This window comes from Phlebotomus papatasi, chromosome 1, assembly GCF_024763615.1.
Source record: "Phlebotomus papatasi isolate M1 chromosome 1, Ppap_2.1, whole genome shotgun sequence".
Taxonomy (NCBI): Eukaryota; Metazoa; Arthropoda; class Insecta; order Diptera; family Psychodidae; genus Phlebotomus; species Phlebotomus papatasi.
The window spans coordinates 28,681,374-28,705,086 of NC_077222.1; the positions used below are offsets into that span (position 1 = coordinate 28,681,374).

Sequence of the window (23,713 nt, forward strand, 5' to 3'; positions counted from 1 at the left end):
TACAAGCGTTTCTAGAAATTGGATCCAATCGCTGATCGTATTGAATTTGAGGTACAAGTTTTTTTCAAGGTAATCAATAGGCAAAAAAAGAAATTACATTATTTATAAAAATCGTAATTCTAGCCTGATAGATAATATAGTCAATTTATTCCAAGAGACATTATGTAGTTTTCGGGAATACATAGAAAAACATTGACAGGATAAATGTGGTAAATTTATCAGCAATATTAAATCAACAGACAAACGTTTAATTTTAGAATTCTTTTGAGGAGAAAGAAATTATAGCCAGAGCAAATTGGAACTGAATCCTTAAAATCTGTAGACTTTTTGAACATTTTTCACTTAGGGTAAAGTGGTACAAGTTGGACAGTGGTACAAGTTGGACAATGGTACAATTTGGACAGGGCTTTTCGTCTTGATAAATTTAATACTTCATTTTTATTTGTATATTTTTAATGCTTTAGTTTTATAATTTGGTTCCTTGTGCTTAAAAACAAACTTTGTACTGTATTTATCAAGAAAAAAGCCATGTCCAACTTGTACCGGCGAATTGTCCAACTTGTAACACTAATTCCAAATTATACACTTTACCCTACACGATCATTTAAAATTGACTAAGGAAGTACAAAAATTCAAATTTTTTGATTTTTCGTGTTGTTTTATTTCCAACTTAAATATTACAAAAATAACCATTAGATTGAAAAAAAAAACAGCAAAATCTCTCCTAAATTATAATTTCGAGGCATTTGGGATTTAGGAACTTGGTTACTATACAACCCCTAATCTAAAATACGTATAATTTTTCAGGAATAGTAAACTAAAAACACTGCCCTAGATTCCAAAGAAATACACGGTAAACAATTTCGGCACATACTTGTTCCAAAAACTAGCTCGTCCACGGACACCATAATTTTTGGCATAATCCGCATAATCTTGTTCATTTTACGAGACTTAAAAAGATACCTAATATTAGTAACGAATTTGTTCTAAATGTATCTTGTCCACGGACACCGAACATTTTTGTAACAAATTTGTACCTTCTAGGAGGAACAAAAAGATACCCAATATTAGTAATGAATTTGTTCCAATAAATAGCTCGTCTAGTATAAAATCGTATCCCTCCTCTCACACTCAGTCACTCGTCACCAAAGCGGAGAGGACGCCAAATTTGTGACATGGTTTCACTTTTTTAATTCGAGATTCCCTTCCCCTCCTGCTTCCAGTACTTTCATATGATTTCGTCATGCACGCGTCAGTATAAAACACTCTTAAGTTGATTTTTATTTGATGTTCCTATTGCTATTCCTTATTGCTATTTGTATAAATGTAAAATCGTCTGAACCCCTTATAAAAAATTGGAAATTTTCTTAAATGTAACAGTATAATGTTGTAGTCTTGAGATTAAGGCTTTATGGCCTTCTTGGAGTAACCTGTGGCGTGACTGTCTGTCGGTCCGTTCCGGGGCTCAGTATGTTCTGGGGACTGGGGCTCTGAGTTTCAGTGCAACTCTAGATGCAATATTTGTCTCTACGACAGGAGAGTACCTCCCTCGGCGCACCGAGGGAAGGGCTTTCTGTGAGTCCCCGTCTTCTGGAATCTTGCTAAGCAAGAGCCTAGGAGGGTGGACAAGCCATTGGAAGTGGCTCGGCGGGGTCGCGTTTCCCATGCTCCTTGTAGGCCTTAAGAGAGCCTTAAAATTGGCTATTATAAGTCCGCAGTCTTTAATGGGTTATAAGCCAATAAGACCTTATACGTAAGGTGGAATAAAAAAAAAGTAAACTAAAAACATAACGTATTAGTATATAAAATAAAATATATGATACAATCTTTTCGGTTATTCGATTATTATTAAATGATTACGGTACATACATTCCTAACTTCTTAATTGGACATAAATAATATTATTATTATTATTTTATTTTCTGCAAATTTTATTTATTCGAGGACCCATGAAATTGCATTATAAAGCTTTGAAATCTCATTTTATTAGTTTTGAAACTTTTTTATTCAATTTTTTTTAACAATTTTTAAAATTAAAATCGTTATTTTTTTATATTGATTAATTTAAAGAGAAGTTTTTTTTTAAACATTTGCTTAGTGTTATTGTCAAAACAAAATAAAGAATGGTACAAAGAAATATTTATATTCAAAATATTAAGCTATCAAAAAGTTATAGATTTTCTAATTTGTTAGATTTTACCAAACAATTCTTCATTAAATGTTTATACGTAAATTTTTTAAATCAATTATTAAAGGTTGATTTGCATTCTTGATAAAGAAAAATAATTTTGAAGTGCCAAATATTTTAAATAATTTAAAAATTTATTTGAGTAAGAGAAACTAAGAGAAATAGCGTTACTTTTTGCAATTTCTTTTGATTTAACAAAAAATTGTTCAATTCAAAAACTCAAACATAAAAAGTCTCTATTTTAAAACTTAAAAACTCAACCGTTGGAAATTGAATTTTAATAATTTTTTTTTTTAAATATCTAACTATTCCGTGGAGAAGATTATTTAAAGTGAAAAGGAAAAACAAATATTAGGTGCTAGAACATGAGTTAAATTCGTATTTGAAAGAAGAATTTTTGAAAAAATGTATTTTTGGTAGAATTTTTTTCCAAAAAATATTATCTTCAACGTTAAGTAACCTCTTAAGATTTCTTTTTCTTCAAATTTAAGAGAGAATCCTTCAAGTTTTCTTTAAATTCCTTAAAAAAAATATTTTTGACATTTTAATTTAAATCTTTGACATTTCATTTTGGGAATTCAAAGATTGAAAATAATTTCCATTATTTTCATTATTTATTTTGCAATTTTATTGTTTTTTGGAAAAGATATGGAAATGATACATTTTAAAATTATAGATTATAATAAGGGAATAGAAATCGGTTTTCAAAGGTCAATTCAACATTTTTAAGAAAGATTTGGTTGAAATTTGAGTTTTCAAAGTTTTTCGTTAATCTTAATTTTAAGATATTGATATGAATCAAATCGAGATTATTATTTATTAAAAACACAATTGTACATTGATATCCTGTAAATTAGTTAATAGTGTTTAAGAATTAAATCTGCTTGTTTCTTAGTACCGTTTTATTTTTCGTTGACAGACTTACAGACACCCAGAATGGAAGGGACCCTTCCTTGGTCCACGACCCTCGGAGGAGAATCGCAGAGAATTCTCCGACGAACAGCTGCGTGCTGGAGAGAACATCATTGGTCTTCAGGCTGGAACGAACAGGGGAGCCACACAGTCCGGACAGAGTTTCGGCGCCACCCGAAAGATTCTCCTTGGAAAGTGAAAGAGCACCAAAGAAATCCAGATCATCTCGCAAATTTATTAGCACCGTATTAATTTTAACTCCCCTTTTTTTAATGAATCACTCTCTTAACAATAATCTCCTTCAATCGTGTATTTAATTGAAAAAAATAATTAAATGTACGTGAATTGAAACACAGTCTTTCAATTAATATTTTTCATATATTATAACACATTATTTTTACAATTTACATTTTTTTAGTATAGGTACTTATACTTTTTTCTTAATGAGGTTTTTAACCAATGAAAATTCGTTTTTCTTTTGTATCAACATTTTACAGTAGACGAATAATAGTGTTAGGCTTTAGTACATTTTGTTCTTGTACAATTCTAAATGTTTACAAATTCAATATGTGATGTTTCTGTTTCTTCACTTTCTATTCGATTCTATTATCTAAATTACAAAAATATAACTTTGTAAGTTAATCATCTCAAGGCACATCACGTTCATGATTCTTTTCTTATTTTTCATCACATATCTGTTACATTTTGTGCTGTTTCAGCAATTCAAATTGTAGTTGTATAATAAAGTATTTGTTATACACTTGAGTATAAATTTACACGAAAAAAAATGGCACTGGGTTAAAGGCGTTCTTTTGCAGGGAAAATGGCAAGTTAACTGGTGAAAATAGCAAAATTGGGAAGAATACCAGAAGCAGCAAAGGTTACAAGTCACTCTTCTCATCAACCCCATTGCAAGATTCGTAATCATCAGAATCGAAGCTGTTGCAGTTGGAGTTGGAACTCGACTTGGACACTTTAAGGCCATCAAAGTGCAAATCCCTGCTTTGATTTGCATTCTCAATGCAATTTGTACCAACAACTGCTCCTTCTTCTGTGATGTTTGTATGAGCTCCTCTGTGATTCATCAGGGCACTCCAAATCTTTACTTCTACCCCAATTCTGCAAAAGAATTTTTTTCATTGTATTTTCAATATTTTTTGGTTAGTGCAAAAATAGATCAAGAAGAATAAATTTCACACATTTCAATATTGACCCATTTTTCTGACACAGTGTTTTTTTTTAATAATGATATAAAAAAAACCACGTTTGCAACATTAAATAACTTTAAATAAAAACAAAGTTCGCTTCCCAAAGAATATGCATTTGAAAAAAGGGGTGTCAAAACGTCCCAGGCTTTACGAAGTGTTCGAACTCGTGACTCAGATGATATATCTCAAAAGTACTTTAGGATCATTTATCGTTTACCGGTTCTCAACCTATTCATAAATTACTCAAAAGATCGCCGAAAATAGCTTAAGAGTAATAAAATTGATTTTCAGATAAGAAATAGTTAATAATAATTAGGTTTTGAACCGTTTTAGAACCAATTGGAACCGATTTGGACTTCCAAGACCTTTCCAATGAATCCAAAATATTTAAAAATGAGCCCAAAATACGCTCTCTAAAGCCTTTTTAACCTTTGCCCTTGAAAACCGCTATGAGGAATGATTCAATGGTATTTTCATTTACGAACGAAATGTCTGTCTGTATAATATCTCTTGTTTTTAATAATAATAATTCCTTTACCTAGTTTATAAATAGATTTTAATGCTTTAAAAATTGAAAATTAATCTTTCAAATGAAGCTCAAACTTCTACAAGTTATCTCGAATTCTAAAGTCGATTTTTATAATATCCGAAGTATACTCAAAAGTAAAAGTAGAAACACTACTAGACGATGTCAATAAAGTGTACAAAAAATATCAATAATAACAATAAAGTTAGGACGAGAGCAAAAATTTCATTTTTGGGACAACAGTGACTTATCGTCCTTAAAGGGTTAACCATTTTAAATCACTTCCTGAAAATTACAAAGATGTCTAAACTCAGTTCTTAACGATTTTGAAATTTGAATGTACTTAAAAGAGAATTAAATAAATCTTAAGATAATAAAAGTCACTATTTTTTGTAAGAGATATTCTTCAAAATTGATGGAACTTATGAGAAAAGTTAAGAAATCAGGTTCTTAGAAAATTTCCGGACGGATAATTAATTAGTTTCGCAATCTTACTCTCTCTTTTTGACTGATCTAGTCCTAATTAAATGTAAAACATCCGAAACATTTAGCCAGAGAAAGGACATTACCATTTTTTGGTCCTGGAGGTTGCAATCAACATTGAGACTGCGGTGGATGCATAATGCATCAAAGGAAGGTTAAAAATGAGATAAAAATAAATTCTATTCAATTCAATTTTATTCTTTTTTTGATTGCTTTCAATTTGAATCGTTCAGCTCTTGAAAAATAACTCAAAATGATTTAGCCCAGTTAGCCCTTTGTAATTTCCAAGGAGCGTAACGATGAAAAATTTATTAACATTTTAATTTAATTTTTTTTTTAAATTTTATCCAGAATTGTTCTTAGAAAAAAGTCTCTGCATGTACTTATTAGCCCTATAACGTCTGTTTCTTTAATATACAAAAAAAGTAGTGACATATTTTTTCCTAAAGTACTTATGGTTCAATGGTTAATATCGATTTTCAAATCAAATTCAAATTAAAATTAAGTTCAAGTCTAATATGAAAAGCTTTTGAGAATGCAAACATTAATCTAATCACTAGAATCGTAGAGAATTTTCTCGTGAAATAGCCTGATATCTCTAAATGTTTTATTTGAATTTTCGGACCCTAAAAAGATACTAAAAATCACATTTTTATGCTTATTTTTTCACGGATAATCCAGTAAAACTACAGTGTGGTACATTTTACTGCTCGAATTCAAGAGAGAGAACACTTATTATAAATCGCTTTTTTCACTAGTCTTCGCTCTGGAGCTTACACGGTAAAAGATATCAATTTCCGGTCTTATCGATGACCCCTAATAAAAAAATATTATCTCCAGACGTTTTATTTCCTTTTTTCCTCACTCCCCTCCATCTACTATAAAACCATGTTTTTTGGTTTTCTCAAAATGGCCCAAGCTTTTTCAAAGATTTTCGGATATGTTCTAGAAGTAATCCAAGCGAACATTTCGTCCAAACATACCTAGGGAAAACTGGGGCACCACCAAACACGGGGTACCACCAAACACTGCGATTTTTTAATCGGATATTCGACTTCAGAGGATAAGATCTACAGGAGTTTATAGGTACTATAAGGATGCTTGTCCACTGAAGGAATGGTCGAGATAGTCCAACTAGTTTAGAAATAAAAATTAGTGTTTGGTGGTACCCCGTGTTTGGTGGTGCCCCAGTTTCCCCTATGACCGAAAAATTCGCCATTTTGAATTATTGAATATCAATCATTTTGGAGGGCCCATTTTTCAATCGCTATGGTTGAATTTGGATTTTTTGGAAAGGTATTGAAATTCTGATTCGGGCTGCGTCGGTCTTCATCGGTAATGATTCGGTTAAATACCGATTTCTGAATAATTTTTTTCAGAAATTATTTTTTTACTTGAGCTTAAGTTTGACCCGAGCTAGAGATCAAACGGTAAGAGATATCGACTTCCGATCTTCGATGACCCCCCATAAGTGGACATTATCTCGGACGATCTTTTTTCCTTTTCCCTAATCCTCCCTTAAACTACGCTAAAACCATGTTTTTTCTCAAAATTGACCCAAACTTTTCGTTTTGGAGGTACCACAGGCAAACATTTCATCCAAATATATGACCGGAAAATTCGCCATTTTGGATTATTGAGAAAGGTCTTGAAATTTCTAATCTAGCTTATATGAGTCTCAGAATTAGTCAAGTATAATCGTAAGTGATTTATTTTCTTCGAATATTGTTTTTTCTTTGCGTGTGAGCATGTTACTAATGTTAGGAACATTCTAAAATACACACTTCTTAACCAATTTTCTAGTTCAGAATTGTTTTTTGATTTGTGAATGAATTTAATCGTTAGTAAACCGGTATACAACTTTAAAATCATGCAAAAAGATAATTTACTGATAGCTCTATCTCGTAAGTTCGAGCAGCCTGACAAGGCTGGGACGCTTTGTCATATCTTTTCGCCAATAATGTTTAGACGAAATTCTATTCATATCTTTAGCTTTTCAGTAGCTGATTATGGCTACAAAGTAAAAGTAGCAGATAGATAAAAAAAATCTTGCTTTTCCATGGAAAATTCTTTTTTTTCTAACAATTAATCTAAACTATCTAAACTAAACTAAAAAAAACCAAATAAATTTTTATAATAATTTTTGTGTGCTTCATTTAATCAAAAGGACAAAATCAAAGGAAGCTGAACTTTCAATATCAATTGCATTACACATCGTATGATAACCGGATTATCAACTGTGCTATCTGCATTTCCTTTGTATCTGCACGATGCACCATATTCAGATACAAAGGAAATGCAGAGAGTATATACAGTTTGTAATCCAACTGATGACATCGAGCTTCATTTCTCGAACATAAAACCATGTTAACAGACAAACTTCTTGTAAAACATTTCATGTACTACTTCTGTTTAATAAATTTTAATAATGACAAGCACTCAATTTTACGAACATCCCGTAGAGCCCGTAGATAATTAGACTGCTAAGTATTCTAAATGATATTCACAATATTACTCTGACAGAAAATTCTCTTTCGTGCATGTTAAACATTCCTATGGCACTCACATTCAATTAATATTTCCTCAACTCTCTCAACATAATGAAGTCATTTATGCAATGGTCAAACTAGTTCCTGTTGCATTGCATTTTAACTGCATAAACTTATGAAATATTTTGCGGATGGAAACAATTAATTTCGAGAAACATTGGATATTTCTATAGAACAAAATATCAGTACAGCACATATTAAATGTATACAACAAAAATTAACAAACAGCGCAATGTGATAATTAACAGTAATTTTATGATGACAGTTACACACGAATTTAATTACCGTCTGTGGTTTGCACTTATTGAGCAATGTAACACTTTAGACGTTTATTGAAGTCTTTTTTTAGTATTTTACTATATGCAAGAATTATTTGAACAACAAAGTGAGACGATACTGTGAAGGTCGAATACAAAATTTCTTGTCTTCATTATTCTTTGTTAAGTGGATAGTTAGTAGATGAGATTCTTTAGAATATCTGACCTATATTTGTTTCGGGTAAAACAGATGCATTTTTATGTACTTTTTTTTATTAGCAAAGGAAGAATGTAGTAAAAATTATGAATTTGATAGAAAATGTAAAAAAAAAGTTATTTTTTAAATTAAATGTTTTATAAGGGATGGAAAATTATTTTCTAATTATAATAGCTCTTTTAAGTTAGTAAAGTTGACTGAGAAAAAGTGTTTTTTTTTAAACGAGATTATTCTGTTTAAATTAAGTTTCTTAATAAGGATAATAAGAATTATTTAAAGGAGAAAATAAAATGCTAGAAACTATTTTGGTATTTACATTTACGTCTAATCTTATTAATTGAGACAAGTTTTTATGTTATCTTACAAAAATAATCTTATAATAAATAATAAATTTCAAATCTGTGAATACATCCGTCTGTCTCTACTTTTTTGGACATGAAATTTGTCATTTTCCAGGATTTTTCATAAGTTGACCATTGCATCATTACTATGAACTTAATTTTTATCCATCCCTCCCTCCCATTTTTCTATAAAACAAGAGCTATGGACAAAAATAGAACACTTTTTTAATTGTTTTCAGATTTTAAGACTTTTTTTTGAAACTCGAATTTGTCAAAATTTTAATAGTGTTCGATCCCCTCTCGTGTCAACACCTAGAATTATTATGACAAGTATAGATTTTTTTTGGGCTAAAGTGACATATCAAATTATTTTTAAAGTGACGAATTATGGTCAAAAAAAAAGAAAAATTAGAATTCTTTATTATCTGTTAGGAATTCAAGACTAATACGACAGCTGTGCGCATTTTCAGCACAATATAATCCATTTTATGTTTGATCTATGCAGATTTTATGCATAATATCTGAGAAGTACGAGTTTTATGCACAATCTGAACCATCTTATACTAGAGCTGTGCGTATTTTCAGAACAATTTTAATTTAATATTTTAAAGTATTTTTTTTTTTTAAATTTCAACTCGAAATCTTCAAAAAATATAAGGACAAAATGCATTTTAGGAGCAAGAGAAGCGCCAAGAAAACTCTGTAAGAAATTAGGCGCCCTTAAAAAGCACCTGAAGGAATTTAAAGTGTTACTTTTTACTTCAACATGAAATCATGCAAAAATATAAGAACGAAAGGCATTTTGAGTGTTTTATGGGCGCCAAGAAAGCCTTTAAAACAATTGGACGCTCCAGAAAGTGAGGAAATTAAAAAAGCTTTTTCTTTACTTCAATGCGAAATTTTGATAGATAAGGACAAAATGCATTTTAAGAACTAGAGGAGCGCCCTAGAATGTTTCATGTGGAAATTGTTAAAAGTTTTTTTGGTAGATTATAAGTACAAAATACAATTTAAGAACCAGAGGGCGCCCCAGAAAGTTTTTGAAAACATTTAAAGTTTTTTTTTTAAATTTCAACACGAAATTTTGAAAAATTATAAAGACAGAACGCATTTTAAGAAAATAGAGAAGCGCCCTAGAAAGTCTCTGAGGAAATTAAAAGTGTCAACACAAATTTTGGTAGATTATAAAGACAAAAGGCATTGTAAGAACTAGAGGGGCACTCCATAGAAAGCCTCGGAGTCTATTTTATTAAAATCTTTTTTACTTCAACATGGCAAGAGTAAAGGGTCAGGCTTCAGTTGTCTAAAAAAAGGAACATCGGCGCCCCTGGGGGCTCGCGCCCTGGGCGGGCCGCCCCTCCCGCTACTGTACTCCTGCTACTTAGGTACGCTACTGTTGGCAAACATATATCATTAAACAAACATCAACAATGGAAGGTGTTTTAAAAATATTTTATTCCATTTCTTTGGAAAAATGCCACCGATTAGTTGAGTTGATGCTAAATCGTTTTATAATATGGCTCGTGAAAATAAAGGCTTTATATAGTCTTTATTTAGATTTATTTAGGCTTTAGCCGTTATTGCGTTAAAGGGCAATTTTTGACTTCTTATCCGGAATCAAAAATATTGCACTAAAATATTTAAACTTCATATTTTTTGCTTAAAAAATAAGCATTTAATTGTCAATAGGGGAAGGCTTCCAGGCTTTGCACAATATATATATGGAAATATATTTTAATAGCTAGTCATAGGTCATAAATTTCCTGAAAAAATTGGTCTAATTTATTAAAGATATTTGAAAAGGGGTGGCAAATTATCCCAGGCTTTGCGAAATGCTCAAACTCGTCACTTAGATGCTATACCGCAAAAGTATTTTCGCATCATTTACCGTTTACCGGTTCTCAATTGATTTGAACTGATTCAAAAATCATTCAAAAGATCCGCCAAAATTGTTTTAAAAGTAATAGGATTGATTTTCAGATTAAAATTTTTCATCGGTTATAAACCGGTTCATTACTAGTTCAAAACCGATTGAAACCTGTTCAGTTTTATAGGAAATTCCAAGGCCTTTCCAACGAGCCCAAACATGACCCCATTCGCTTGATAAATGCGCTCTCTAGTGTTTTTTTAATCTTTGATCGTGAAAAACCGTTATTAAGAATGATTCAACGGTATTTTCGTCTGAGGACGAAATGTCCGCCTTTATCTCTAAAACTTGTCCAAAAATTAAAAATTCGAGCAATCCCAAACAACATGGTTTTAGTAAAAGGTTAAACATTTTAGATACAGCGTATTTATCGTATTTATCAACCGATTTGAACAAGTTTTGGTTCGTCAGGAAGGTCTCGAAATTTCTGATATACCTGAACTAATTCCAAACGCTTATGAACCGATAATGAATATGTCAAGAGCTGACAATTATTTTTTTTTAATCTGAAATCTAATTGCATGTGTTACATTTAAGGTTTTATTTTACGATTTTTGAATTTTTTGTAAACCGGTTTCAACCGATTATGAAGCTGTAAGCTGTCAAAACGAAAGAGACAGTGGAAGAATGCTTTGCAAAATACTCAAATGAATTCGCACGATAAAAATATTGCGAGACTAAAATTGCGATATAAACATTTAGTCACGCAAATTCTTAAGAATCAAATTTTATCTAATCAGAATGATCACCGGAAAATTGAGATTAATTCATTGTTAAAGAAAAGCGCCAAAAAGAACCAAATTAAAGAGGTGAAAAATATCATCAAATGTAAAATAAATACATGAAAAAATATATAATTACCTTAATCCCAATCGCCGAAGATCATCTTTCTGTAGTCCAAAGACAAAGTCCTCATATGCGAATTCTTCCCCATGGATTATATTCCTCGATTGCTGATCAATGTTGTTGCTCACGAGCCAATCATTGAGTCTGCTGTCCATTTTTGGAGCATCAACGACTGAATTTGAAAAATTAATCCGACGATTGGACATTGTGCTTATAGATCTAGAGTAGTCATTCTTATTGTGTAGGCAACTTCTATGCGTAAGTCTTTTGCAGTCGGTGTCATTAGGAGTCGGTGGATCATCTGTTGTCACCTTAATCTGACGTCCATTTTCACTGATATCACTCGAGTAGCCCTGTGATGTGCTCCTCTCAAAGAGAGATATTGTACTGTTCAGTTGCCCCATGAAGTTCTTCATAACTTCCAAATTTACATGGTGCTCCTCTGTAGCACTCTTCAAGAATGCCTGAAAAGCTTTCTGAGATTCAATTAGCCCATGCATTAGGCGCATATTCTCCGCTTTCATTTGATTGTATTCCTCAATGAGGAATTTCTTGTCTCCGGACATCTTGGAAGGCTTCATTTTGGTTGAATTTACTGTACTAGCACCAGATGTTGACATATCCTCACCATCATCGTCATCTCCTGCATCAATTTGACCAGCCAAATTAGCCCCAAGTTCCGGAGAGAGCACAGTTATTCCCTCCTGAACAGCGCTCTTAACAAGATTGTCCAGGGCAAACATCCAATGAGGCTTTATGCTGTGTGATCTCAAGACACTAATTACAGCATCCTAAAGGTTTTGAAAGTCTATAGCGTACCCATCTTTACTAGAAAAGCACTAGCGTATTAGACTTACTTGAAAGGAATATAGAGCTAGATGAAGGTGGTCTATTGCGGTGGAATCGAAGTCCAGATTCTTTTTCAACTGACTGATGGCATTCTCAAGAAATTCCCTGTTTTGCTCAATTATGTAGGACCTTAGTGCCCTTAGCATAAGTTCCAAATGGGACTGCAAAAATTAAGAATTATTTTTCAGTTATTTCTAGAGAATGCTGAAAAAAATTTTGCAATTATTGAAACTGTGCTGAAAAGTCTGCAAAGAGTCTAAAAGTACTATAAGTGCAACAACTAATTCAGCACTTCATGCGTATCTTAACTTTCAATTAAGCTTGATTCTCACTCTGTTTTAAAATTCTTTAAAATTAAACGAAACGGTTTTTGATGATTTACTAATCAATTTTTGCAATAACCCAGCAAAACTTCGATCTGCAATTCTGCACTTTTGAAATTTTAACGTTTCTTGTCATTCAATCGGATACTTCGTGTGGCTTCGGGATAGTCGTGCGAATTCGTGAGCATCGCGAATTTCTTTCGTGTTTTCTAACCATTTCCTTCCCCTTCGTTTTTTTCTATTATGGCTGATTTAGTAATATTGTATTATAACATTATAATAATATTGTAAAAAAGAGAGTATTCACGTAAAATTGTTGAATAAAAATTGAATTTTAAATAAATTGAAATACATATTTTTATGTAGTTAAAATAATGTTTAGAAACATTAGAAAGGGTAGAAGAAATGTAGAAATCATCTAAATACTCTAAAGAAATTCTGCCGATAATTTTAAAATTTTCTATAGAAATTCTGCAGAAAATTCTGCAGAATTTTCATACAACGATCGGATCCACCTTAGAACAAAATTCTGCAGAAATTCTGCTGATTTTTCGGCAGTTAGTAATTCAAATCTGACGAATTTCTGCAGAATTCTGCAGAATTTGCCGGGTGGGAAGCTTGGTTATTTTTTATGGAACTTTTTCGCTATTATTATTAGATCAATTTCTCATCACCTGTCAACAATCGATCCAGAAAAGGTTCTTCCTCGCAATATAAGGGAAGTGTACCACGGATCGGAATGTTAAGAGACATGCTCCATATTTAGCTGAAAATATGAGAGCCAAAATACTATTTGGTATTTTTCTTACTAAAAATTACTAATATATCGGTTTAAATTTAAATGCAAGGATACAGTGTGTTCCGCGGATCGGAAGAGGGGTGAGCCATGGATCGGCAGACGTTTTTGTTGAGGATTCTTCTGCTTTCTTGGCATCCAAATCACTCTACAAGGCTTCAGTGAAGCTTTTTAGTCACCCTTAGGGCCCAAATAGACTCAGGCTGATCCTCGAGAATATTTAGCCTGTAAATTTGTCAGTAAAGATTTATCTTAAACTGTCATACACTTAGGGCTTAGGAACATCCAGTTAGAGTTCCTTTTTATAAATTTCCATTACCTAATCCTTTATTGCCAAGTTTTACAGACTAAATATTCTCGAGGATCAGCCTGAGTCTATTTGGGCCCTTACACTATGTACTGTATATTCACAAGAACACTTCTAAAATTGTATAACTTAATGAAATTCTCACTGGTAAATAGTTCTTTCTGAGTGCAATTTTCCACGAACTAAGCGTGCCGATCCGAGGCACAAGTGAAACAGAACGTATTTGTTCGTAAAAAAAAATATTTTATTTTCCATTTTTCTTGTCGACATAAATAAAAAGGTGCACTGATAGTGAAATTAGAATCACTAAGTATTATTTTTTTTTAATTAATACAGTTTTGTAAATCATTTTAAATAAATATAATTTCTCATATTCTCATGAATTTTCATGTGAAATTTTAAGAAAGTGATGATTGTCGTATTTCTGGCTAAGACTCTGATACAGTGGTTTAACAAATGAGGCAATTAATAACAATTTTATTAGAAACTGGAATAGAAAATTGGTTCTGTAGATTAAATATGAACTAACATAATGCATTATGTTAAAAATCATTGCTAAAAAGCAGCGAATAATTTTCAAAAATACATTTTATTTCGGGATCCCACTACGCGGGATAGCCTTTCGATCCGAGGAATACTGACGATCGCTGGTACCTTATCAGGAGAAAAATGGCAACATTCATAAAGTTTCCCTTATTCCATTCAGTGAAAGAATGTGGCACACATGTAACGAGCTTTTAAACACATCCAAGCTTTTCTAAATAGCGTGATATAATTATTGTTTTCCAACATTTTACCATTTTTTTTCAATTGTTATTAGACCTTTCCAAAATTAGTCTAATATAAAATATTACAAACACATCTTTTCGTCCTTCATTTGGTAAAAGTCCTTAAAAGCATAAATCGACTTTTTCGACGAATACTTTTGGCATTGAAGAGATGTAATACAATAAAACCTTTGAAGTATATGCAAAAAGGTGAACAAAAATCGTGGAGGTGACCTATGGGACACCAATTGACAACATTCGAGAAAAGGTCCAACGAATTTATGCAATTATCCTTATACATTTACGATAAATTAGAAAAAAAATTATATCAAATTTATTCAAAGTTAACTGCAATAGCTATATCACTATTTGCGAACCATTACATGAATTTGAAATTCCTCTAAAAATTAAGGAAAATTATTATTCAACTGAGTATTTACAACACAATTAAGCTATAATACATTTGAGTATATTTGCTCCATTTATTGTCATAATCGAACTTAAAAATTTCAACAAATCTTTTCAGTTTGCCGCCCGAATTAAATAGTCTTAACTAAAATATCGTAGTCTGAAAAATACGTAATTAGACAAAAAACCTCTATATTTGAGCACTCCCACTTCCAAATACTTCCAAGCACTTCATTTTCACCTGTACACCACTTCTGACTCTAATATCTCCCCCTTGTATCTATGAATTAGTTTTCGCATGATCTTCTGGTGCTTAATAGTCTATTAGAGATCAAATTGATTCATAAATCACAAATGCACTTGAAAATCAAAAAAAAATCGGTACTTCAGCCGGGTTCGAAATTTCAATACCTGTCCAAAAAGTCGAATTTTAACATAATCGATTGAAAAATGGGCCCACCAAAATTGTTGACCTTTGACATTCAATAATTAACAATGGTGAATTTTCCGAAAAAACCGAAAAACTTGGTTTTAAGGGGATGAGAGGTGGCGGTGGGTGGAAAAGAAAAACTTTGGAGATATTGGCCTCAATTCTGAGACCAAGATCAAGATCAAAATTTCAAGCTGTCAAATATTTGCAAAATCAAAATTTCATATTCTGACGCGAAGTATTTTATGGAACTTAAATTGTTATGGAATTATGGAACTTAGCTAAAAACCAAGATTAGCGAAAATATCATGGCTAGAAAATTTTAAGTGAAGAACCCAGCTGGCACAAGATAGAAATCAGTCGATTACACACACTTATTTAATGGATAAAAATATTATTTTTGCTTTTTCTCAAACATGAATATTTATATTATATTACTGTAGTGAAGTGACTATATATTACGGAATTAAAAATAAATTTGGATTAGTCATAAACGACCCAGATAGCGAAGCGCCCGGTTTAGTACACTTGACTATATCTTTTTTCGTTTAAACTCGTAAAAAATATGCTTTTCCCTGAATTGGACTGTATCTGGTAAATAAGACGTTCGAGAATTTCGAAAATTTCGCACAGCTTGAATCTTATGCCATTCTTTTGAAGTATTTTCTACTTTTCTAAAAGAAAAATACATTAGAAGTCTATGATTGAATTTTAATATCAAATTTACATTGTTTCAGTGATACTATCATGTTTATTTTCAGAAATACATCTGTTGAATATTTTAAATTGAAATGAATTTTCTTTTTTGGTAATTTCCGACGATTAATTCAATAGGTGTGGAAACCGGTGAGCGTCGGGTAAGAAGAAGCAAAGAAAATTCTCAAATTCTTCCCAAAGCTTTCGGCTCGGACTCCAAGCCTTCCTCAGTGGTCAAATTTTTAGTCTTTTCTTGCTTTGTCAAAGGGTTTTTTTTTGTTCACAGGGCATGGGATTTGGGGCACTGCACTTAATTTTCTACTTATTTTTAAAATTTTAGCAATTTTTCTCTCTCTTTGGGAAGAATTTGAGAATATTCTTTGCTTCTTCTTACACGACGCTCACCGGTTTCCACACTTATTCAAATGAATTTTCCATAATTTGACAAAAAATTGAAAATCTTTTATTTTATTACTTATCTGTTTATAGAAAATGAAAGAAATTCTTTGAGTTCAAGATAATCAGATCTTTCTCAACTTTATAAAATAATAACTTACCTTATTTATCACGATTTGTGCTTTGTGTTGACTAACAAGTTTGTCCATCCATACGTCGCATATTTTCTCTTCATCATTGCTCAATACTTTTGATAAAGTTGTTCTTCTCTGTGAATCCTTCTTCAGCATATAAAATCCATCACATTCACTCGTTTCTCCTGATACACTCTTCGTAGACGATCCAGACAGTTCCACCTGCAAAAGGTTATTGCTTTGTAGAAAAGTACCATATACAAGAAGTTTGTTAATGTCAACATACCTCAGGTGACAAAAGTCCCCCAGAGCACCTTCTATTTGAACTGAATGAACTAGAATCAGTTTCAGTTTCGAGTTCAATTGTGGGACTCGAGATGCTACTAGAAGTAAAGATAGAGTATTGCGAATAAGTTATGTGTTTTCTCAGCACTCCAGTGTTATTCATCTCAAAATTGCAGCACATCAAAGATGCCAACAATAAACACTAAAAATTTATTAATTTGAAGGGCAAAAAGATAAAATTTGAAAAGACATAGTTTTGTTTTGTTAGTACTGTTGAAAAAGTGATTACAGGAATAATGTCTGTCTTTAAATGCCGAATTGTTTTCTCTGTACAATCTTTCATAGCATTGATGGTTTTTCAATGTTCTGTTACCTTAAACTGGTTGTCGCCAATGAAATTTGAATAGGAGCCAAGTGATTGTGAAGTGGAGTCTTCGACGGTGATGTTTTTGTCGACGACAAACAGCTACTGAATATACAAATATACACCATTTATACAGTAGAACAAGAAGAGATAGACACGGGCCTTTTTGTAAGGGATTTTTTATGATCTAGAATCAGTGTAATCATTTAAGAACTATAGTTTGTTTTCGTCTGGTTTTTGTGTTAATTGAAAGCACAACATTTATCCCACACATCAGAAGAAACTTTCAGAAAAAATTGATGAAAATAAAAAAAATCCAAAAGAAACGATGCACTCTCCCTGATAGTAAAAGCAAGATAATTAGTACTCATTAGAATACTTACTCTAGTTCAGGTGTTGTTGGTGTAGCACACGATTGACTGTTGTGAGGTGAGACACTCTTTGACACAAGACGTTCAGCTGGAACTGAAACACTTCTGGAGAATTCTGTTACATTTGGAGCAGGAGTACGAACGGCTTTACGATGTTTGCTGGAACATTAAGATTTTTCGATTAGCAACAATTTGGCAAATTGGTAGAAGATCTAGCACAGTGCGTTACTGGTAATCTTTAATCAATTATCTGATACGAAGAATAGCGGTTCAATAAGGGTACCGATGTAGTATAACACTTTCTTACTCATCTTAATTCAAACAATTTCTATTCCCCTTGCGGCTGTCGCCGTCTTAGCGTTGTTGACCAACCTCCAGAGCAAATCAATGGAAAACTCCTTCACATTAGCAATTCGGAAAGGAAAAGTCAAGTTCTCAAATAACTTTATTACCTTTTTAGGGCGTGTCTTGTCATCAGGTATGTACCGCACACTTGGAGGCGAGCGCGAGTAGTACTTATTCCAAAACCAGGTAAAAGCAATTACGAGGACCCTAAATCCTTTAGACCTATTAGTCTGACATCGTTCTTGCTAAAACCCTGGAGAAGTTCTGTGATAGGTATATTAGGAGTCGGATTCTTGTGAAGAATCCGTTAAATCCTATGCAACATGCCTATCAAAGAGGAAAGTCAACAGAATCGGCTCTCCATCAATTGGTAAGCCGTATCGAGAAATCGCTTAGCAACAAAGAAATTGCTCTCGTTGCTTTCCTGGACATTTAGGGAGCCTTCGATAAGGTCAACTCTACGGTTCTGGCTAGAGCGATGAGAGAGTTTAAACTAGGTCGAACCCTAGAAAGATTTACCACTAGTTTAGTTGGAAACCGCATTGTAGAAGCGGGGGTACACGGCGCACAACTGTCGGCTGCTGTGGTTGAGGATAGACTCCCTCAAAAGAATCTAAAAACTGTGCTAAACACGAGAGCTGAGTGGAGAGGCCGGGAAGGGGACATCAATGAACCCGGTGCGGTTGCACTCTTCACAGACGGCTCATGTTTGGACGGCCCCTCTGGAGCCGGGTACCACTGTCCGGAACTCGGAATTGGTGGGTCAGTGCCACTTGGCCGGTATACTACTGTATTCCAGGCCGAGGTCACAGCAATCCTAATTGGGGTTCAGACTTTGACTGAATCTGGGGTTTCTGGAAGGAAAATTAACATATTTTCTGATAGCAAAGCTGCTTTGCTCTCCATATCGGGAAACAAGTCCCGCTCTTCGCTGGTGCTCGAGTGCCGGGAAATGTTAGAAACGGTCTCACTTAACCGTGAGATCGGTCTACATTGGGTACCTGGGCACTGTGGTATTGCGGGTAATGAAGAGGCTGACCGCCTCGCAGTACCAGGAGCGAAGACCGAATTCATCGGTCCCGAGCCTGCCGGGGGAGTGTCGCCCCAAATGAAGAAAACCATCATTGGGGAGAATTTACTTGCACAACACCAAGCAGTCTGGACGGCTACAAGCAATTGTCGCGTGTCCAGACTGTTCATGCCACTTGTGGACAGGAAAAGGACGGAGTACCTGGTAAGCAGTAACCGCTGCAAAGCGCGGCAATTAGCGGATCTTCTCACTGGACACTGTCTAAACAAACACCTCAACAGATTGGGTGTTGAGTCTAATCCAACCTGTAGAGGTTGTGACAACGCTGAGGAAACGGTCCTACATTATGTATGTGACTGTCCCAGCCTTTACAACACCAGGCGAGCGCTACTTGGAAAAGTGGTGCTAGACTGGAATGACCTCCCAAAATTGAAACCGGCTAGTCTAATACAGTTTATCCGTAAGACTGGCTGGCTCAATTCACAACACCCTTGATTTAGGGACTAATATAAGAGGGGATGCATAAGGGGCCCAATCGGAGACCTGGATGCAGCGGACAGGTTAGCGTGGACACGAGTTTGGGGGCTTGAGCTGAGGATGGAGTCGGGAGTGGAGCTGAAGCAGCATGAGAAGGATGGACGCCGCCTGCTGACCCCAATTTAAATCTATCTTAAATCTATCTAAGGCAACTAACTGACGTAAATATATTGCATGACATGCAAGTAGTGTGTTTTGTCCCTGTAAGGAATTCGTTTCTAGGTGTCAAGTCATGTTGATATATCGGACAATGATAAATGGGATGGTTAGCTAATACGAACGAGTAACGATAATCGAGACCCTAGCCTGCAAAGCTATTAGGTAAATTATATGTTTCAAGACAACAAGGCGACCCTAGTTTTAGATAAACGAAAACACAGATTAAGACCCTATCTCTCCAGGATTGATTACCAAGTCACAAGGTCACCCACGAATATCATGAATCATTGCAGTTTATAGAAATTCTCAGTATTCAATATGGTGGAAAATATCTGTCATTTCTACCATATTGAATTTTCTACCATACACAAGGTATTATGCTACAATACTGAATTCACAACTTACTCTGAGAGAAAAGGATCCTCCAGAAGTTGAGCTGCGGTTGCACGCTTTTGCACATCAATCTCGAAGCACCTCAAGATGAATTTCTTAGCCATTGATGACAATTCTTCTGGTATCTCTGGATGTTTTTTGTAGAATCCAACTTTAAACATGGCCGCTTGAGGTGATCCTAGTTCAATGAATGGCGGCTTTCCTGTAGCCATTTCCACAGTTGTGCAACCAAAAGACCATACATCAGCGGCCGGTCCATAACCTCGAACACCTTGATCAATGACCTCAGGTGCCATATACTGGAGAGTTCCTGTGAAGGTTTCTGTTACAGGATTGATTCCTGCTAGGCGTTTCGATGTCCCAAAGTCAGATATCTTGACCACCCCACTGTACGTGTTGACTAGGACATTGTCTCCTTTAATATCACGATGGACTATCTTCTGATCATGAAGGTACTTGAGACCCTCGAGAATTTGTTTTGAGTAAAATGCAATAGTGGACTCATTGTCTTTGAGTGGACCCCACTTAGATCGCAACAGCGCAGAGAGTGAACCTCCAGGAACTTGTTCCATGAATATCTTGAAGAAATTATCTTCGGATACTGATCCCAAATACTGCACGATATTCCTGTGCCTCAGTTGACTGTGAAGTTTGATCTCTTCATGCAAGGGTTGGACATCGTGTGAGAATTTCTCAGGGACTTCCTTAATCGCAATACGAACTTGAGTATTGAGATCACGAGCTGCGTATACAACACCGTAAGTGCCCTTTCCTAATTGGATCCTTTTATTTTGATCATCCAAATCATACTCGTACTGAAAGGTGCAATTTTGGGTTAAAATACAAGAAAGTTTGTAAACTTTAATTTTGCTGATGCAGAAAATTCAATTTGATTTTTTCAATGAAAATTGTTTTCTGTATTCGAGTTTTCCGGGATTAAAAATGAAACGAATGATATGCCATCGGCAAAAGAGTCGTTAGAAATTCAAAAAATAATGTTTCGCCAATTTCGCCGTATTAGATTTTGACTGAAAGTGTGACAGCCATTTTGGTTTTCCAGTGCCTTCCAGTGTCATTCCAGTCTTGTGACAAGAAAGGAACAAACAAAGGAACAAAGAGTTGCTGATATTCTTAGTGATAGTGTAATCAAGACATTTTTAGTCATTCGAGCCGATTTATTACAAACTATTCTTTAACTTTAGTGTAAAAATTATACAGGAAATGTTGGATTCCAGGTAAGACGCTTGAAAGACATAAATTATCCCACATACTTCGTAATACGAAAATTTCAAATATGGTAATTCGTGTATAAATTTAGCAAGGTAATTTAATTCTTATGACACAAATTCTTCAGCTATCCCAATGAATGAAGTTGGGAATAGTTCATTTTCTAAATGAGAAATCAAAGAGCAGTTTCTGCATCAACACATAATGTTAAAGCAATGACAACTTACTTTGATCTGATTGGTATCCAATGACAAATCTACAAAGACTTCCTGATCAGCTGTCATTTCCAACACCATTTCATAGAATCTCTGGCGACATGGTACAGATGGGAGGTAAATTTGGAAGTCGTCTGAATTGTGATGTACGTACAAATATGCACAGCGCTCATCTCTTTTGTACAGGCTGACAGATTTAATTTGATTGGCAGTAAACAAAAAGTCATGTACCTTCTTACATGTACCTTTTGAATGTGCCAGGCATATATTAATTATTTGAAGTGATTTTTCCTCAGCTCCCATATTAACAATTAAATAGCTGGGCATGTAGATTTTCTGTGGCTCGAGAATGAGTATAGGAAAACGAATGTTTTCATTTGCTTCCACATTTGTGGCTTCAATGAAAAATTCCATCCAAAATTTGAAGATTTGCTGCTCGAGACTCGAGTCACAGTTTTCGGATTTCTTCCGGAAGCGATCAATAAGGGCTATATTGCCAATCGTTGATTTTAAGTACCAATTTGGAGGTTTCAACTTGAACATGCATTCAGCTGCTTGAATAGCTTTGGCGTAGTCTTCAGCTAATACTGATATCTCGAAGAAGGTGGCAACATCCCAGTACTCAGTGAGGGAGGGCAAACTTCCCTTCTTACCAATTAAATTGTTGAGAACCACCCCAATATGCTGAAGTTCTTCGGTATTTGAAAAGTCCTTGCCATCAATCACGAGTAAGGTTGCCAAATTTATTCCCGCATATTCATTAGGTTGCACTTCGAAACTTCGTCTGTACCATTTAATAGCATTTCTCAAACTATCAATATCAGTATGGCTGGATTCAACAAATTTATCCTTATAGATACGTCCACATAGACATAACATATCTGGGAAGTGATTCTCCTTCTTCTCCAATGCTTTAACGCACGTCTTCAATGCTTTCTCACGATCCCCCTCCTTATTCCGACGATTCAGAGCAAAAGCATATAAACAGCTCATATTACCTGTATTTATGTACTTCTGCTTGTTAGGCACCGTCTTCAAGTCATTCACCAGCTGCACCATAGCATCGTAATCCTGAATGTCTCGCAGAGAACACATAAAACTGTGAACAACTTCACCAGATACTACATTTGGATCATCCAGTCTCTTCCTCATGTTGTGCAGAACTTTTGCCAACTCTTCCCCATTGCCAGCATATTGTTCTCGTGCTACCCTCAAATCAGTTAGAAATTTCTCTCTCATATGTGCCTTTGACTGAATCTCCACATCCTGCAGCAATTTCTTTAATCTCTGCACAAGAGATTGCTTAGGGTCTTGGGGGTCTTCGGTGAATTTTCCGCTTGTTGGATTTGTCACAATGCACAAGCCAGGTGAATTGGAACCCTCACCCTCTAGCAATTTGTACGACAAGAAGGTGTATGTTCCACAGGAAATCTATTTCATAAAGGTTGACAACCATATAAAATGACAAATTCAAATATTGCCATAGGTATCACATCTTACAAAATAAAATAATATTTCTCCATAACACTCATCGGATGTTTGGCAATTTAGAACAACTGAATAACTAACCCTGATAACTATTACAATGTAATTCATTTTAAATTTGTGGTGAACAGAATTTAAAGACTTTTCATATAAAGTGTGGAAGTGATAATGAAAATTCAGAAGGAAGTGTCAGAGATGGTACATAACATTTATTCCTTGGACACATGTGAAATTCACAAAGTTAAGTCTCTTCCAGCATGACTCTGTAACTTTGTGTGAGATTAAGATGATGCAATTGTGCATGCTTCTGAATAATTAGAAGATATTAAACAAGTCCAGGGGACATTTGTGAAAATGTTTAAAATTTCCCATGTATTATTAAAATATGGAAAATATTAATATGGGTGTAGGATCTCAATTCCAATTTACCGAGCTATACAAACATAAACATAGTACAAATAAACATAAAAACTAGATTTTTCAGGAGTTTCGGGCAGGAAGTAAATTAAATTTAATAATTGATTCTAAACAGTGGTTTTTAAGGAATCTTCGAAATTTTTTTTTGGGTTGTATCATCGTGTTTGTTCGAAAAATAACGAAAGAGCTTTACTGATGTATAATTGAAGCTTTTTTGCACCAGATTTGGTACTCTGTGGTTTAATATTTTGAAGAAACTTTTGATATAGCTAGTTCGAAAACTAAAATTTAATAACATACATTATTTGAAAATTTATTAAATTTT

General features: G+C 34.0%; 2 protein-coding genes across 7 annotated transcripts in view; one reads left to right on the forward strand and one right to left on the reverse strand.

Moving 5' to 3' along the window:
• LOC129799582 (muscle-specific protein 20-like) overlaps window positions 1-3,860 on the forward strand; it is a 39,304-nt gene extending 35,444 nt beyond the window's left edge. The window contains exon 4 of the mRNA XM_055843607.1: window positions 3,108-3,860. Coding sequence (XP_055699582.1) covers window positions 3,108-3,299 — 192 coding nt within the window. The 3' untranslated portion in view covers window positions 3,300-3,860. The remainder of the gene's footprint in view (window positions 1-3,107) is intronic.
• LOC129799546 (mitogen-activated protein kinase kinase kinase 15) overlaps window positions 3,459-23,713 on the reverse strand; it is a 34,046-nt gene continuing 13,791 nt past the window's right edge. The window contains exons 4-12 of one of the 6 annotated variants that reach the window (XM_055843522.1): window positions 21,499-22,917; window positions 20,057-20,859; window positions 17,593-17,739; window positions 17,219-17,311; window positions 16,847-16,940; window positions 16,588-16,782; window positions 12,312-12,464; window positions 11,470-12,245; window positions 3,459-4,219 (exon numbers count right to left, since the gene is read on the reverse strand). In XM_055843522.1, the coding sequence (XP_055699497.1) occupies window positions 3,982-4,219; window positions 11,470-12,245; window positions 12,312-12,464; window positions 16,588-16,782; window positions 16,847-16,940; window positions 17,219-17,311; window positions 17,593-17,739; window positions 20,057-20,859; window positions 21,499-22,917 (3,918 nt within the window). In that variant the 3' untranslated portion in view covers window positions 3,459-3,981. Of the gene's footprint in view, window positions 4,220-11,469; window positions 12,246-12,311; window positions 12,465-16,587; window positions 16,783-16,846; window positions 16,944-17,218; window positions 17,315-17,592; window positions 17,740-20,056; window positions 20,860-21,498; window positions 22,918-23,713 lie in introns of all 6 variants that reach the window. The other 5 variants (XM_055843521.1, XM_055843520.1, XM_055843519.1 and 2 more) reach the window with 5 other exon arrangements.